Below are 16,285 nucleotides of genomic sequence, written 5' to 3'. Positions count from 1 at the left end.
TTTTCAATGGCTAGATAAAGCTGGGCCAAGCCAAACAATCCCTGTAAAGGGGGAAACCTGATGTAAATATCCCACGCATAATGTTTGCAATACTCCATCTAACGAAATAAAATGCCTTTTTAACAGAAGCCGTATAAGTCTCTTCAATTATCTAGCCTTTAAAGACGTAACATGACATATATATATATATATATATATATATATATATATATATATATATATATATATATATATATATATATATATATATATATATATATATATATATATATATATATATATATATATATATATATATATATATATATATATATATATTATACTTTCCTTTCATATTCAAATGTATAACTATACCCATGAAAACTAATTTTTATGCAGAAAAATTAATTTGTTCTTTACAGAAGCATCGTTAGGTTTCGATACAGAGATCAATGAAGAGGCTATGGCTACTTTCAATTGCGCCGAGCAGTAAGTTATTTAAACTCTTAAGTTATTAATTAGCCTTTGGAAGTGATGAACCGTAACGATATAAGGAGAAACAAAATTTATGAATGAAAAAAGATACAATTTAAGTGTAAGTTAATCAAATGCGGGACAATAATAAGTTTTTATCTTATGAAAGGGAAAATTTCATTGTTTTTATATTTTAGTTTCTGATCATTAAGATCAGTTTAGACATGTGATCAACCAACAAAGGTAGTCAACAGGTTTCACAGTAGAGTGAGCAAAAACAAAAAAAAAAAAACGTATTTAACTTCTGTTTTAATGATCGGATTTTCACGTGCCAAGTGTCAATCTTAATGGTTTCTGGAAGCGACCTCAAATATGCTAATTATTTATTGCTAATTACAAAAACGTACACACAAAACGCGACACAAAAACGCACTTTCTCTGAATAATCATTTATTTTCTTTACATATTTGGATTCCTGACCATTAAATAGTAGGGGGTAACCACAATCTTGAAATTGTGGCCCATCTAGTTTAGTCGGAAAGGCGGATGAAAGTTTGGTCCCCTCAATGTTAAGTTCACTTGTCACGTTTTTAGTCATATCTTTAAAACTAACTGAGCAATCTAAAAAAAATTGCATACATTCATAAAACCTATGTACTCAAAGATAAATCCATGCAAACAATAATTTTTAAAAATTATTTATTATTTTTTATTATTTAATTTAATTGTGTATTAAAACATTTTGAATTATAAGCACAAAATTTTTTTATACCATACAACTCTACGTATTTTTCTATTACAAAACATAAAGTTTCAACTGCTTTTATTTAATAGCAACAGAGAAAATTTAAAATTAATTATTTAAAAAAAATTAATTTGGTGGCAGTGCACAAATATGTAAATGGGGAGATTATGATTTAAATGTGGTTAACTTACGAGGAACTTGCCTAACGCACGCGTAGCGTAAAATATCATTCTTATTTTTTCCGCTGCTAGCCGAATGTTAAACTATTTTTTTAAATTATGAAATACAATCTTTCTTTTTAAGTCATCGGAAAATTTATTTGTAATTTAGCAAAAAGATTTGAATCAACCATTATAAATAACGAATGCTGAATTTTACCGTGCTGTTTTTGGAATCATTATCTCACAAAATTGTTCTCTTTTTAATGTTAGGCTTTTTTTAAAAACTAAAATAAGGTATATTAAGAACATTTTTAATATTAGGTATATTTATTATAGCAATATTACATTAGGCATATTTTTTTAATATTAGGTATAGAAAGGTATATTTTTGGAGCACAACTTGTTTTAGAACTGCAAATTATGTGTTCAGCAAATAGTTTTAGCATATTTTTTATCTTTTCAGAAATTATAAATAGAAATTTTTCCTGCCGCAAGAAGACAAGAATGTTGATATTTCATTGAAGCTCATTTGAACCGTGTCAAAGGTTTCATGAAACCCAGAACTGAAATCTGTTTACACAGAACATTTAATTGCTTAAAACAGTTAGAAACAATTAAACTAATATTTATTTAAACTGGAAGGAAAAGTGGAGAATAGGCTCGCTTACCATCGTACTATTTATGCTGGTTGGTTGGTTCTAATGCCACTTGCCACACGAGCAAGCCTGCTTGTTGGAACCGAGCAAATTTAAGGCAGAGTGTGCGATTCTTGTTTTTCAGTGGCGCCATCTATGGCCAAGAATTTGACTCTATTTATGCATTAAATCCTATAACTTCAGTCGTTGTAAGCAAAAAGGAAAAAATAAATAAGGAATGCAAAAAAATAAACTCTATCGAAATATACTCTGAAGTATACCTTAAAATATACACAAAAAAATTTTATCAATAAATAAAAAAATACTTTTTCAAAAAATTTCCAGTAGAGCAGTGACATTAGTTTTTTCGAAATAATTAGTTTTTAATTGATTAAATTAATTGGTTTAATTATTTAACTTTGATTCCAGGGAAGAGGGGCCATTCCAATTGTCTCATTAAAATTTTGAAATTTAAATTGTAGACGGAATTGTTTAACATTCTTAAAAATTTTACAGAGATGCAATCAAAAAAATAATAATAATTAATCAGGATTAAACATGTTTCAGAATGTAATTTTTCGGAAAGTGATAGTAATTTTGTAACTAAAATGAATATAAATGTTTATCAATAATTATGAACTTATTAATCTAAAAGTGTCTCCTTAATTTCATTTTTTATTTGTATTTATGCTTCATAGAGATTAATAGTTCAATAACACACACAGGCTCAAAAACATTAAAATGTAATGACTTATTTCGTGTATAGCTAAGATATAATAATTGTAATTTAAATAATAGTCTTAATATCTATTCAAATAATATCACTGTTTACATAATTATAAATATTCAACTAAATTAATGTCATAAAATCAAAGACTTTTTTTTTACTAATAGGACCTAACTTTAACTAACTATAGCCGCAGTCAAGTAAATTCCAATTTTAACTAAGACTCCAAAGTCCTAAGTAAAAACCATACCTAGTAGCTGGTGTAAAAACAGATAAGAAGCTGGTATAATAACAGATAATAACTGGTATAGTAACAGATAAGAAGAAGATTGACTATTATGATTTTTAATGAACCTATTGTTTCATAATTTTCTACAAAATCATAAATTACAAATTATTTTCTGACAAAAATATTTTGAGAAATATAAATTTAAACAATTGTATGTAGCATCTTTGCACAAATAATGTTTTCTTAAACGTAAAAAGTTCGAGATTAAATAGCAAATAAAAATTTGAATTTTATATTGCATTTTAAAAATCTAACTGTAAATCAGAGCACGTAATCTGTGTCATGTTGCCAGGTTTACGACTTGTTTAGCTGCAAGATTCGCCAGACCATGGTTGTTTCCTGATTTCATCTTCAATAAGACATCTTTTGCTAAAAAATGTAGAGAAAGTTGTAACCTCGTTCATAACTACGTCAGAAAGGTAAGTAATGAATAAATAAAAAAGATATATATTTTCTTCCATTGCATTTTCTGCCTATTGTAATCTGCCCTACTAAAATAGTAGTTTTTAGAACTGTTTCAAATGCTATGTAGCTGTTATTGTTTCAGTGTATTTTATTCCCTTTTTATTGTCATTTTCTTAAAAAATTTGCAGATAATTTTGGACAGGTGGAAGTGTGCCATTAAAGAACGTCTATCACTAATCGGCAAAGAAGAACCATCAGTCTGTACTCAAAATAGTACAGAGGAAAATGAAATAAACTCATGCGTAAAAAAGATCAAAAATAAGTCCTTTTTAGACTTGCTACTAGAACTCCATTTCAACGATCCATCCTTTACAGTTGAAGATATCTTGGATGAAAGTTTAATTTATTTTGCAGCTGTAAGTATGTGTATCGATATGTTTGAAAACAATTGATTCTGCTGAAGCTTCTTCAACTCAACTCAACTTTTATTTTAAAAGAATTAAAAAAGTTTGTGAACTTATATGATGATTCATACAATAGCCTGACTTAACCACTTAACAATCAAACCACTTAACACTAAAACTAGTTAAAAATCAAACGGCTGCAGCTGGAGTTATAAGAGCTGGTTCTAGGTGTAGTAACAAGCCTATAAGATGAGACCAACTACAGCATTACCTGGTCATAAAGTGTGGAATTAGAATTTCTTCAAATAAAAATAAAAAGATACAATGTGCTTATGGACATTAATGCAACGAAAATAACACTTAGAACGAGCCACATATATATTTATTTTAATGTGGGGACGACGGAATGATCTTGGCAATAAAACAGTTATTACAAGATTTCTTTAGTATAGATTTTTAAACATCTCTCCCGTTTTGTACGTCAAAACGAGGTGTCTTGTGACAACTAGTTTATTATTGCTATAATTTCTTCCTAAGATCGTTTCGTAACGTCATAATGTAGTACATTTCGAACAAAGAAGTGATTTTAAGTGGACTTTTCTGAGTCCATAAGATGCTTTTTTGAATTAAATCAACTAAGCTTCCCAACTTTTTCCTCATATCTCGCACAAGAGAGACATCAGCTCTACCCTTTACCAATAGGTGGCATTGTAAGCTATCTGATCTAGTAGCTTTACCACACCTACTCTTACGTAACTACAGCTGCAGTTAAGAGAGTGGTCACAGATATTAACCCATACTATGTTTATGAACGGAGTATGTTTGGTTACATTATCTATTGCGAAAGCCCCACGATTCTCAATCCACTAATCAAGGCGCCAGATTCTTCAACCTCTCATCCCATAAACTTTTTATTTTATCTTATAACCGGTGCTGAACACTATTCCGAATTTACAACTATCAATGTTCACCTCCGTACCCTTGTAAATTTGAACCCAACCCAAAAGACAATTGACCTCCTTAATCAAGCATTGGGACTAACTAGCCTTTGTGGAGGACTTTTTTGATGGAACTAACCAGCATCGGCGTTACAAAGAGAGAACTGTGGTCGGTGAGAGCGGGTAGCAGACTACAGCTGGGAGTTGAACCTGGGTCACTTCAAAGAGAAGCGAATACTCTATCCCCTAAGCCACCGCTACTCCTAACCACAAACTTGACAGAAAGTGCTTGTTTGGTAGACGAAAGGAACACGTTTAGTTCATTTTCTAAAATGATTGCTGAATCGGTTAACGCTGAATCGCCTCTGCATCGGTCCAAAGCTGATTCGGTTAACAAGCACTCTGTTTACTTTTTTTTTTATTTTGAGTGGTACCTAACAATCCAATGAGTTACCTAACAAAACTTATTTTGTTTAGGCCTCTGACGCCTTAGGTATGAGTATGTCCTACCTGTTATATTGCATTGGATTGCATCAAGACGTTCAGAAAAAAATCCACAAAGAGTTAGATGATATCTTTCAAAACACAGACAGAGAAGCGACACTTGAAGACATTAAATCGATGAAATATCTAGATTGTGTCATCAAGGTATAATTCTTTACTTATTTTTACGATCTTTATGTATGCGCACTCTATCATTACATAGTGTTTCTAAGTTGTTGTGGCTTATCCTCCGAATGTCTGACGATTCAGACAAGGTCCATTGGACCGTTGACCCTAAAGAAATCGAGGACCAGATGAGTATATGTCCTCTCTGGAAAGTCCCAAACAGTCGAGAGAAGCCTGCTCAGTTTGAGATAAGTGTTTCTAAGTAAGTTCCTTAAGAAAAACTTCTATATCATTAATTCAGAATGACTCAAATATTATTACATCTACCACCTAAAAATTGTTACTTTCAGTCAGTTGATTTAATCAATGAATTCAGACATAAAGCTCTGTAGTTTTGTTAAGTAGAATATTGACTACCCTAAATCTGTTTTTAAATCTTGGTAAAAAAAAATTTCTAAGAATAGTGACTAAGACCTGGATTTTAGTGATTCATTCATTTATCAGGCAGTTCAAAAATTTCAGCCATTTTAATTTGTGTTTTAATTACTTTAACTTTATAAACAAAATGTATGCATATTCAGTTTTCCCATATTTTTTTGTCTGATAAATTATAAGTTTTAGATCTTATTAGCACTTTTTAATGCTTGTGTTTATTGCATTACAGGAAACTCAACGACTTTATGGAGTCCACTTTCTTTCCAGAGAAGCTACTGAGAGTTTTAAAATTCGTAAGCATTGTAAATCACGTTGTAAATGAGCAAAGATGTTTATTTATTTTTACAAATGTTTGCTTAAAAAATTACAATTTGTTTCTTGAAACTCATGATTGAGGGCAAAATTAAAAATAGAAACTTTTTCTATCAGCTATTGATTTAAAACAGGAATTTATTCAGCTGAATATTTAATAAGGAGAGCCACTTTAAAATTTAAAAAAAATGATTTGATTTTTATTACCAATGTAGTTTACGTTGGAATTTGTTCTAACTTCATGCAGTTTACGTTGGGCGTTACTCGAAATTTCTACCCGGTTGATTTTATCGTTTGTAATTAGATGAGTAGGAAACCGAAACTGTTATACAAAACTTCAGGGTTCTGGTGTTATTTTAAATGACATCTGGACAAGCCAACCTTTCCATCTGTTGGCCATTTAGCAAATTAAGTCAGTAAGGTGAGCCTTTCAAGAGAGCACGTCCCGCAGTGGCCTGATCGTAAAGATACGATTCCCCGTAGAACACCTTATCACTGGCTGCGGTTAATAAGCGGGTAGGTTACCATTTTGATCAGCGTGCTTAGGGACCGAGGGTGGGCTGTATCGGTCCTCGTTAAACTGTTCAACCGTAAAATGCTCGACTTCGCGCTTAGGTCATCGGGCTACCAAAGCAAGGGAGCCACCCCCGCTGCAGAGGATCAAAATTGCGATGGCATGTCTTCTGATCATCCCGAGGGATGTTTCCCAGACCGTCGCCAATAGCCCATTGTGCTGCTCTAGTGCGACGTTAATAAAGTATCTATCTACCTTCAAGAAAGCATTGCAAGGGTAAACGTGTGTTTTAGCTCAGGACCCCACGAATAAATGGCAGCACTACTCATTCATGAGGCTACTTCCTCAGTTGAAACATAGATCTGAAAGGTAAGGAAACTCTTTCCATATCATACCATGCTCAGTGACCGACAATAGAACTTTCGATTCCACAGATTTGACGAGCACGTACATCGCACACACTCGGTGGGTCTTAGCGGATTCGAGGATCGAACTCCAACCCCTCCGGACCGGAGTCCGATTCTATAATCACTGAACTACCTCGGCTCTTCGATGCTCTTTCGAAGTTTATTGAAACTAGATAGAAAGAAATTTTAAAAGCTACTAAGACTACTTATAGAGTTTTTGTCGATAAATATTTGGTTGAAAAGTTGGGAGACATACAACTGAATCCAAAAGGGCCGCAATTAGCTCCCGGCCACGGGTTTTGCACCTCTATTTTAAGGATACGTTCTATTAAAATTTTTGATGTTTTAATTTTGATAGTTAGAATATAGATTTCCTGTTTGTTTTAAAAAAATATGAATAAAATTAAATAATTATTTTTCCGATTTAAATATTAATATAGTAGTCTTTCTTACACCTTACTTAATTTCTCTTTAAAAGCATGCAGTTAATTTTGCAATCATGCTCCTTTATAGTGGATTACACAATTCCAAAAGGAAGCTGTGTTGTGGTTTTCTTGCATGTTATACACAGGCATCCTGATTTTTGGAAAGATCCCGAAAAATTTGATCCTTCAAGATTTTTTCCAGAAAACAGCATCAGAAGGAATCCATACACATACATTCCCTTTGCAGCAGGACCAAGGAATTGTATAGGTAAAAACACAGTATAGAAAAAAAAATTGTGATTTAAATCAATAATAATCTTAAAGAAATTAAAATTAAAAAAACTTTCAACAACTAAAATTTTTGGATTGAATGAAGATTAAATTCTTTGTTGAAGTTGTACTCTCTGTGACTATAGAGAGTTGCAGGTGTGCCCCACTCATATTCGGCCACCTTGATTATGTGCCGTAGATGGACTTGAAAGGAATCAACAAAAACGAAACGTATATATTAAGAAAATCATATATATGTGACCGGCAAAGTATGAAATGCCAGTATATATAATGCCTAGGCATTATATATAATGCCCGACGTTTTTAGGCGAAGTATGAAATATGAGAAATATTACATACTTTGCCTAGGCATTTATAATGCCGGATGCTATTTAGCCAAAGTATGAAATAACCGTCCTGATGAGGTTATTATGTAAATGATGTGCATGCTACTGTGAATGACCGAAATCGGTGGTTCTTGACTTTCACCGGTGAATGTTGACAATCACATAGTCGCTTTGGTGAATGTCCGAAATATTTATTACATCTGATTTGATATTAATTTATTCGTGGATGTAATTACATTTATTCGATATTTTAATACTTACTGACGATAGATTAGAAGAAACATCAGTGTTTGGAGAATCGGGCAAATATATATCGGGCAGTGGCCCTTGACCTTAAAAAAATATCCGTGTAGGGTATACCGGGCAATGGTTTTTTAAGGCCAAGTGCCATTGCCAGGTATACCATACACTGTTTTTTTTTTAGGGTTCAGTGCCACTGCCCGGTATACATTTGCCCATTTGACTGGTGTTTTCAATTGCGGCCCGCTGCCTCATGTAAGTTGGAAACCCTTGCATCATACGAACGATACTAAAGTTATGGTTCGAGAGGTGCGTAAGAAAGTAGTAGAGAGCGAAATGGACAATTAAGATGCGTTTTCGATCTTATCTCATACCACAAATAGAAATAGTTTTAAGACTTCTGCTGCCATATCCCTAACTCATGCATGATTTAATGACTGTAAGAGATTTTAAATACTAAAACTCAATGCATAGAGCACTTTGGGGAGATCTCTTGAAAATAGTTACCATCGACATCTAAGTACTTCTGCCCTTGCTACCACCAGAAGGTGAAAAAATTAGGTTAGTTTAATTGTTTAAAACTAATTAAGGTGTTAAGATTGGAGGAACTGTTGAAGAATTCAAAAATTAAAACAGTTGCGCTGCCTCATTCTTCTTGGTTACCATTAAAGTTTATATGTTGTAATAAATAATTTTAAAAGGCGGCAAGTATTTCAATTTTTATGATATAATAAATTTAATACTTTCGAAAAGTGTAATTCGAAAGCTTTAAAAGATATACAGGGTGATTCTAAAAAGATGAGCAAAATTAGTGATAGTACGCACCCAAGCAAACAATTTTTATCAAAGAATGCATGGTCGAAAATAAAACGCAAAGGTGCTGTCGCATTTGGAAAGTTGTTTGATGCAAACGTGAAAGTTCCATTCCTGTTGCGAGTTACTGCGCTGCGAGTTATTATTTGCATGTTATGGGAAGAAGAAGAGCTCGTATGCAAATTCTTCGTCGCGATTCATACATAAAAGCTGCTGATTCGAGTGCTATAATGTCTAAAAATATTTAAAAAAATAATTTGCTTTTTGTGGGGACAGCTGAAGGCTCTTATGTATGAGACTCCCATTGAATCTACAGAAGAAGTTGTCGCGAAGATTTCGGTCGCTGCAGGGAGAGTTCGTGATATGCCTGGTGTGTTTCAGAATGTTCGCCTATCTTTTCTTCGCCGTTGTATTTCGTGCATAGCCGCTGCCGGTCACTGTTTTGAACACTTATTGTAACCACATGATATTAAATTTGCTTTTATAACTTAACTTCATCGTTCTTTGTGTGCTTTTGCCTCATATAAGAACATAAACTTTGACGCCCTCTAGCGGTTTTGCATTTTGTTTTCGACCATGCATTCTTTGATAAAAATTCTTTGCTCGGGTGTGTACTATCACTTCCCAAAATGTTGCCCATCTTTTTAGAATCACCCTGTATAGATTATCAAAGTTAGATTTAATTAGCTATACAGAAAAATGTATTTTATCTGTTTCTATTTTCAGCAATGAAGTTTTCCTACCTGATGTTGAAAATTGCAAGTTCTACCCTTCTCAGAAAATTCAATTTAAAATCACTTGATAATCGAGATGACCTGTACGATATCAACAGACTAACTTCTGAGGACACGATCCCTATTCGAATTAGTTTCTCTTTACGTGAAAATGCAGGTGGATACTAAAGTTTTAATTGATTGAGTTGAAAGAAAATTTGCATTAAACTTTGGAACATTATATTTTTTACATGTGATTTCATTTTTCTTTTTAAAATAATGTACTTCTGTTTTTAAATGAAGGAGCTAATCGTGAAAATTTCTTGGGAGTGTGATTACTGTTCTACTTCTTGGTGTTTAATAAACGAAAAACCAAAGTTGATAGAAAAGTTATTGAAAATTTGGAATATTCTATTTTTTACTTTACGGTTGGTTACAAAAAAAAATTTCAAAAAACAGTACTTCTGCTTTTAAGTGAAGGCGCAGATCGTGAAGATTCCATGTATGTGAAATTGATGTACTTGGTATTTTATTCTTACTAACATTACATTCTTGATATCTCGATATTTACTTATTTTGATATGTTATGCAATAATTGCCCTTCTTTAATTTTATATCTTGTTAAGCATTAAAAATGAAAGAAAAAAAACACAACAGAAGTAAAAATCATGGCGGAGGAAACAAAGATATCAAAATTGGACGGATCATTATCAAGGCAATAACTACGATCAAATATTAAATTTCTTTACAAATTGATTTCTTGGGAACTATTCGCCCTATTTCGTTCAAAATTTATAATTTACCCTATAAAATTACATTCGTTAAAAAAATTTGTATACCTTCAGGGGTGATTGTGAGCCCAACTCAAAAATCCTGAAAATTTCTCCAATAAAATCATTAATTAAATATTGCAAAAAATTAACGTCTTTATAAATTTAAATCATTGATATTTTCAAAACATGAAATTCTAAATTAATTATATGCAGAATAATTTAAATTAATAATTATTCATAAGTTTACTTTTATCTCTAATCACATTTATTATTCTACTAGAAAAAATATTTACAAATGAAAGAGATGCCAAGTATAAATTCGAGTTCTAATATTTCTAAATAAAACATAAAATTTTTTTAAATACATAAATGTGATCAATTATTTCTTGAAACTTTTGAACCTCGGATTTCCGGATCGCGTTTACCGAAAAATCCGGAATTTTTCCGGAGCACAATAATCTCTGTACCTTAGTATTCAAAAAAATTTTAATAAATTATTAAATGAAATAATAAATTAATAATAACTATTTTTTGCACGATGTTACATCTAGATAATTAAATTTTATAATTGTGTGCAAAAATTTTGATTTTTTTTTTTTTTTTTTTTGAAAAAAATAATTCCTAAGGTCCGATGAAATACCCAAAAAGTAAAATTAACATTTAAGGGTCTTAACAATTGCGGATACCCCTTACATATTGATGATCAGAAATCCAATCCTTCGAGGAAAAAAACATATTTATAAAGTACGTTTTTGCATCCGAGGAAAATAACATTATAGTACGTTTTTGCATCCGATTTCTTAACTTAAGATATACTCTACACCAGAGGTCGCCAAAGTGGTCTATATAGACCCCCAGGGGTCTATTTAACAGAAGTGGGGGTCGATCCGAATCGGAAGGGTCGAAGAAAAAACAGTTCATAATATGCAAATCGCACATACCTTATTGAGTATGTAAAATTTTTGAATTTTTTTATGATTGACTTAATATCAGTTTCTTTATGGAACATAAATTAACAAACGTATATTTATTCGGGTGAAACAAGTATTTACGTACCAGCGGTCAGTGGCACGAACTCTGCACTTCTGGTTTATACGTCATATGCATATGTGCGCTTGTCCAAATGTCACTTGCGACGAGCATTGACGTTACGAAAGCAAGTATCATACGCAGTTTCAGCTATCTTTGCAAACTGTGAACAGTGTTGAATATTTGCAGTGTCACTATTAAAACTTTTATAGTTTTGGATAATTAGCTATTGTTTCGATAAAGCCATTCGTTCAATTTAGTATCAATTTTAATTATCAATACATATAAAAAAGAAGGTAGGCATTAATAATATGGATTTGTACAGCCCGCGACAAAACTAGCACACTTTGTATTTTTTTACGAAAATTACAAAATTTTTGAAAATATTATTATTTTAATCTGATGTGTGTCTTTAACTGTTCTTAATAACAATTTTGTATGAAATAAGTTTAATTTAATTTCCAGTTAGTAGTAAACAGCAATACAACAACAAAGCTGCAATAAAAAGCTGTAACAATTATCGAAGCTGAAACAATACTGTTAGGCTTCCAAGTTAAATTAAATTTATTTAGATCTTCATCGCTACGCAAGAATTATCAGTATTTTTCAAATCTGCGACAATTAGAAATAAAATAAGCAAATTTTGGACAAATATAAATATAATGCAAAAATATGTAAAACTTTACAAAATAACTCAGCCATTTATGCTAGCATTTCCAAGTTCTTTATGGTTGAAGCCGGTTTCAGTGACATAAATTCAATCTTAACTAAGTAACTTAACTTAGTAAGTAACAGAAATAAATTAAACGTAGAGTTTCAAGGAGATTTAAGATTAAAATTGACCAATTTTGAACCCAATATGGCGAACCTTGCAAAAAAAACACCAAGAACAACCATCTCATTAATTAAGAAGCAGTAAATCTGTAGTTACTTTACTTATTACTTCTACTTAATTACTTATTTAATAAATATTAAGGTATTTAAATTTCAACATTATATTTTTCATAAAACTATCGTTACACAATGTACAGTCCGCAAAAAAAAAAAGATATCACCCTGAATAACTTTTGTTCTAAGGATCGGATTTTCACGATCTAAGCGTCGATCTTAATGGTTCCCGGGGGTGACCTCAAATATGCTAATTAATTAGTGCTAACTATTAATTAAGTTACGAAATCAGACACAAAAACGTACTTTCTCTGAATAAACATGTATTTTTTTTTACATATTTGGATTTCTAAGCTTCAAAATATAGGGGGTAGCCGCAATCTGGGAAATATGGTCCCCATAGTTTGGTCAGGAGAGCGATCCAAAGTTCGTACCCGTTAATGTTAATTTCACTTTTTACGTTTTTAGTCATATTTTCAAAACTGATGAAGCAATTTGAAGAAAATTGCGCCCACTCATAAAACTCATTTACCCAAAGATAATTTCATGAAAAAAATAATTTTTAGTAATTATTAATTATTTTTTATTATTTAATTAAATTGAGGATGAAAAAATTTTGAATTATAAGGTATGAATTTTTTTATACCATAATAATCTACATATTTTTCAATACAAAAATCTAAAGTTTCAACTGTTTTTATTTATTAGAAGCTGAAAAAAATTAAAATTAATTATTTTTGAAAAAATAATTTGGCGACAATAAAAAATTGATTAAATGGGGCGATTAATATTAAAATGTGATAAACTTGCGAGGAACTTGACTTCTCGCGCGTAGTGTAAAATTTCATTCATATTTTTTTCGCTAATAATCGTTTGCTAATCCTTTTATTTTTATTTCTTTCAAACTATAAAATACGATGTTTCTTTTTAGTCATTTAATAATTTATTTGTAATTTAGTAAAGAAATTATAAATAAAGCATTTTGAATAAAAAACACTTCATTCAACGAATGTCTAGTTTTATAAAGGCGTGCTTCTGATAGAATATGATTATGCACCAGATTGTGCTTACTTAATGTGATTATTTTTTAATTTTTGATTTTCTTTTTCAATAACTGATACAATTTCAATAATATACATACGTATGCATAGATTTGGAATAATATATTTATCAATTTCTTGAATATATATTTTATAATTATTAATAAAAATACGTAGTCAACATTTTTAATCATCTTAAAACTTCGCCCGGTGGCTGAGCGGTAGCGCTTCGCGCTGTCGTTCCTCGGGCCGGGCAAGGCTGACTCAGCCTTTCATCCCTTCAGTGGGTCGATAAATAAGTACCAAGCATGATTGGGAACTAAACACTGGGGGTTCCGCGTTCGGCTGACCACCTGAACGGAACATCTGCTCCTGCACCCCAGAGCCCTAGGTCCAGAAAACTGAGATGGGCACAGTAGGCCTTGGCCCTCCATGGGCTGTCGTGCAGCTGAGTTTAGAGTAGAGTTTTTTAAAACTTCTTTACATCTTATATATCGCCTTAATCTTAAAATAAATTTGTAAATTACCTGTCTGTGCGTGTTTCGCAGAATTATTTTTCTAACTTTTTTATTGAATTTTAATGCAATTTCTTTTAAATTCTATTGTGTATATTTTTGTCCAATAATATATTAATCAATCGTTTAAGTACTTTAATTTATGTTTTTCTTTAAAATAAAATTACTTTTTAAATTATTGCTAAGTTCTTATTGAAAGAAAACTTAGAATTATTGCCAGCTATCTGAGAATTAAATCTTGTTAAGAAATTAAAAATATTCTACTAATCACACACAATATCATTCGAAGCAGAACAGCTGACTATTTACTAAAAATACTATTGTTTACGAAAAATGAAGATAAATTATTAATTTTATTTTTTTATTGCTTCTTATTTATTCGAGTAATGAAAAGTAAATGCGTATGTGCGCACAGGGGAAAAATTTAACAGATTGTTTTGTTTTTTAAATGAACAAAAAACTATGGGCATGCAATTTTAATTCAACATTCAAAGTTAATCTTGTGCGCTAACCCTTTTAAGTTACCCTTTTGTCTTAAAAAGTTGAAAATATTTGCTTTAAAAGTTGTTTGTATGATTTCTCAACTTTTGCACAGTTCAAAAAAATATTGCTATATCAGGAAAATGTTTGATATGCCTTGTTTTGTTAAACAACTACTAAAATAAAAAATTGTAAAAAGATTAGAAAAACGTGCTATTTTTAGAATCATCATCTTAAAAATTGTTCTTTTACTCCATTTGACTTTCTTCTTCTTAAATAACTTATAATCATAGTTTTAACACACGTTTTGAAGAAATTATGTAAACAAATCCCTAATATTTCGTAATAAAAAAACAAGAATATTAATGATTTATTTATACAGTGAAACCTGCCAAGTTGACCACACTTGTAAGTTTTACATCTGAATAAGTTGACCTCAATTATCAAGAACGGAAATTTTCCTACATAATAAAGAAGCAAAACCTTTGTAACTTGACCACCTGTCTATCTTGTATGTTGACCACTGAGATAAGTTAATTTTGTCTAGGAGTATTATGAAATTCTATTCTAAAACCCTCATAAGTTGACCAGAAAAAAAAATTCAGAAAAGTTTCTGTCATTTTGCAATGTATGTTAATATTTCACTTGTTTGGTGAAATAGTGTAAAAAGCTAATCTCAACCCTTTTGTGAGTTGACCATCTGGGGAAACTGTAGGGACTCAGCTTTTGACCATTCATTGAAAACAGGTGTGTTAGTTGAAAAGTTGCTCTTCCAGTTGCAATAGTGAGCAAATAGGCTTATATGTGTAGTAATAACAGAATAAATTTTGAAGTGTTAAAATAATTTTGTTTTGTTAAAGTTTTCAATGTTTTCGTGTTCTGATTTTTTAAGAAATTATTTTTATTAAACACTTCACATGCATAACTAACAAAATAATTTTTTTTAAAAAGTTAGTTAAATATTAAAATTATTTCTGTGTAACAAATTGAAGTTCGTTTAGGTTTAAACACATTTCTTGAGATATTCATTTGGCCATTTGCTAAATCAAATTTTTAAGTCAAGTAAAAAAAAAAATTTAAATGTATAGCAACATGTAGGAAACGAAAAAGTAAACAATGTCCCACCCCTTCTATAAGTTGACCACTTGTCTACGTTGGCCACTAAAACAATGCACATGAAGTGATCAACTTACACAAGTTTTACTGTAATTGTTTCATTGAACCAGAGTAGTTAATTGTTTTCGTAATAATCGGCCTTACAACTATTTAACTTAGATTCTTTGGACTAGGCGTCACTTCATGCATGTCTTTCGAGATTGAAATTTCAAAGATAAAATGTAAAAATTACAAGAATGCGTAAGCTGGTTTCAATTAACAAAAAAAAAGGGACAAAATCGTTGGCAAAAGAAGTTATCTCATGAAAAGAGTGTCAGAGTTGAAAAAGTATTGTAAAAACTGTAACAATTCTTACTCTTGTTTAATTAAGGGTATTATAAACCTAATTTTCTTTTAATCATGTTTTTTAAAGAACTAACGAAAGGAGTGTGTAAATAACATCAACTCGTAATTTTCTTCATGTTTTTTTTTGTTTCTATATATATATATATATATATATATCTCAAAATGCTTTTAAAATGCCATATAAAATTTATTAAGTTTTACAATTTTATCGAAAATAAATACCGTGATTTCTATAAAATTTTGCGATTATGCATCAG

General features: G+C 30.9%; 1 protein-coding gene across 1 annotated transcript in view; it reads left to right on the top strand.

Moving 5' to 3' along the window:
- LOC107447204 (cytochrome P450 4C1) overlaps window positions 1-10,219 on the top strand; it is a 39,572-nt gene extending 29,353 nt beyond the window's left edge. The window contains exons 6-12 of the mRNA XM_043041424.3: window positions 402-468; window positions 3,303-3,429; window positions 3,604-3,831; window positions 5,235-5,405; window positions 6,031-6,094; window positions 7,548-7,727; window positions 9,856-10,219. Of these exons, the coding sequence (XP_042897358.2) occupies window positions 402-468; window positions 3,303-3,429; window positions 3,604-3,831; window positions 5,235-5,405; window positions 6,031-6,094; window positions 7,548-7,727; window positions 9,856-10,031 (1,013 nt within the window). The 3' untranslated portion in view covers window positions 10,032-10,219. The remainder of the gene's footprint in view (window positions 1-401; window positions 469-3,302; window positions 3,430-3,603; window positions 3,832-5,234; window positions 5,406-6,030; window positions 6,095-7,547; window positions 7,728-9,855) is intronic.
- The last annotated feature ends 6,066 nt before the right edge of the window (window positions 10,220-16,285 follow it).

Source organism: Parasteatoda tepidariorum, chromosome 7, assembly GCF_982258835.1.
Source record: "Parasteatoda tepidariorum strain Cologne lab strain chromosome 7, Ptep-v5.0, whole genome shotgun sequence".
Classification (NCBI taxonomy): Eukaryota; Metazoa; Arthropoda; class Arachnida; order Araneae; family Theridiidae; genus Parasteatoda; species Parasteatoda tepidariorum.
This window is presented reverse-complemented; position numbering and strand designations above follow the sequence as displayed.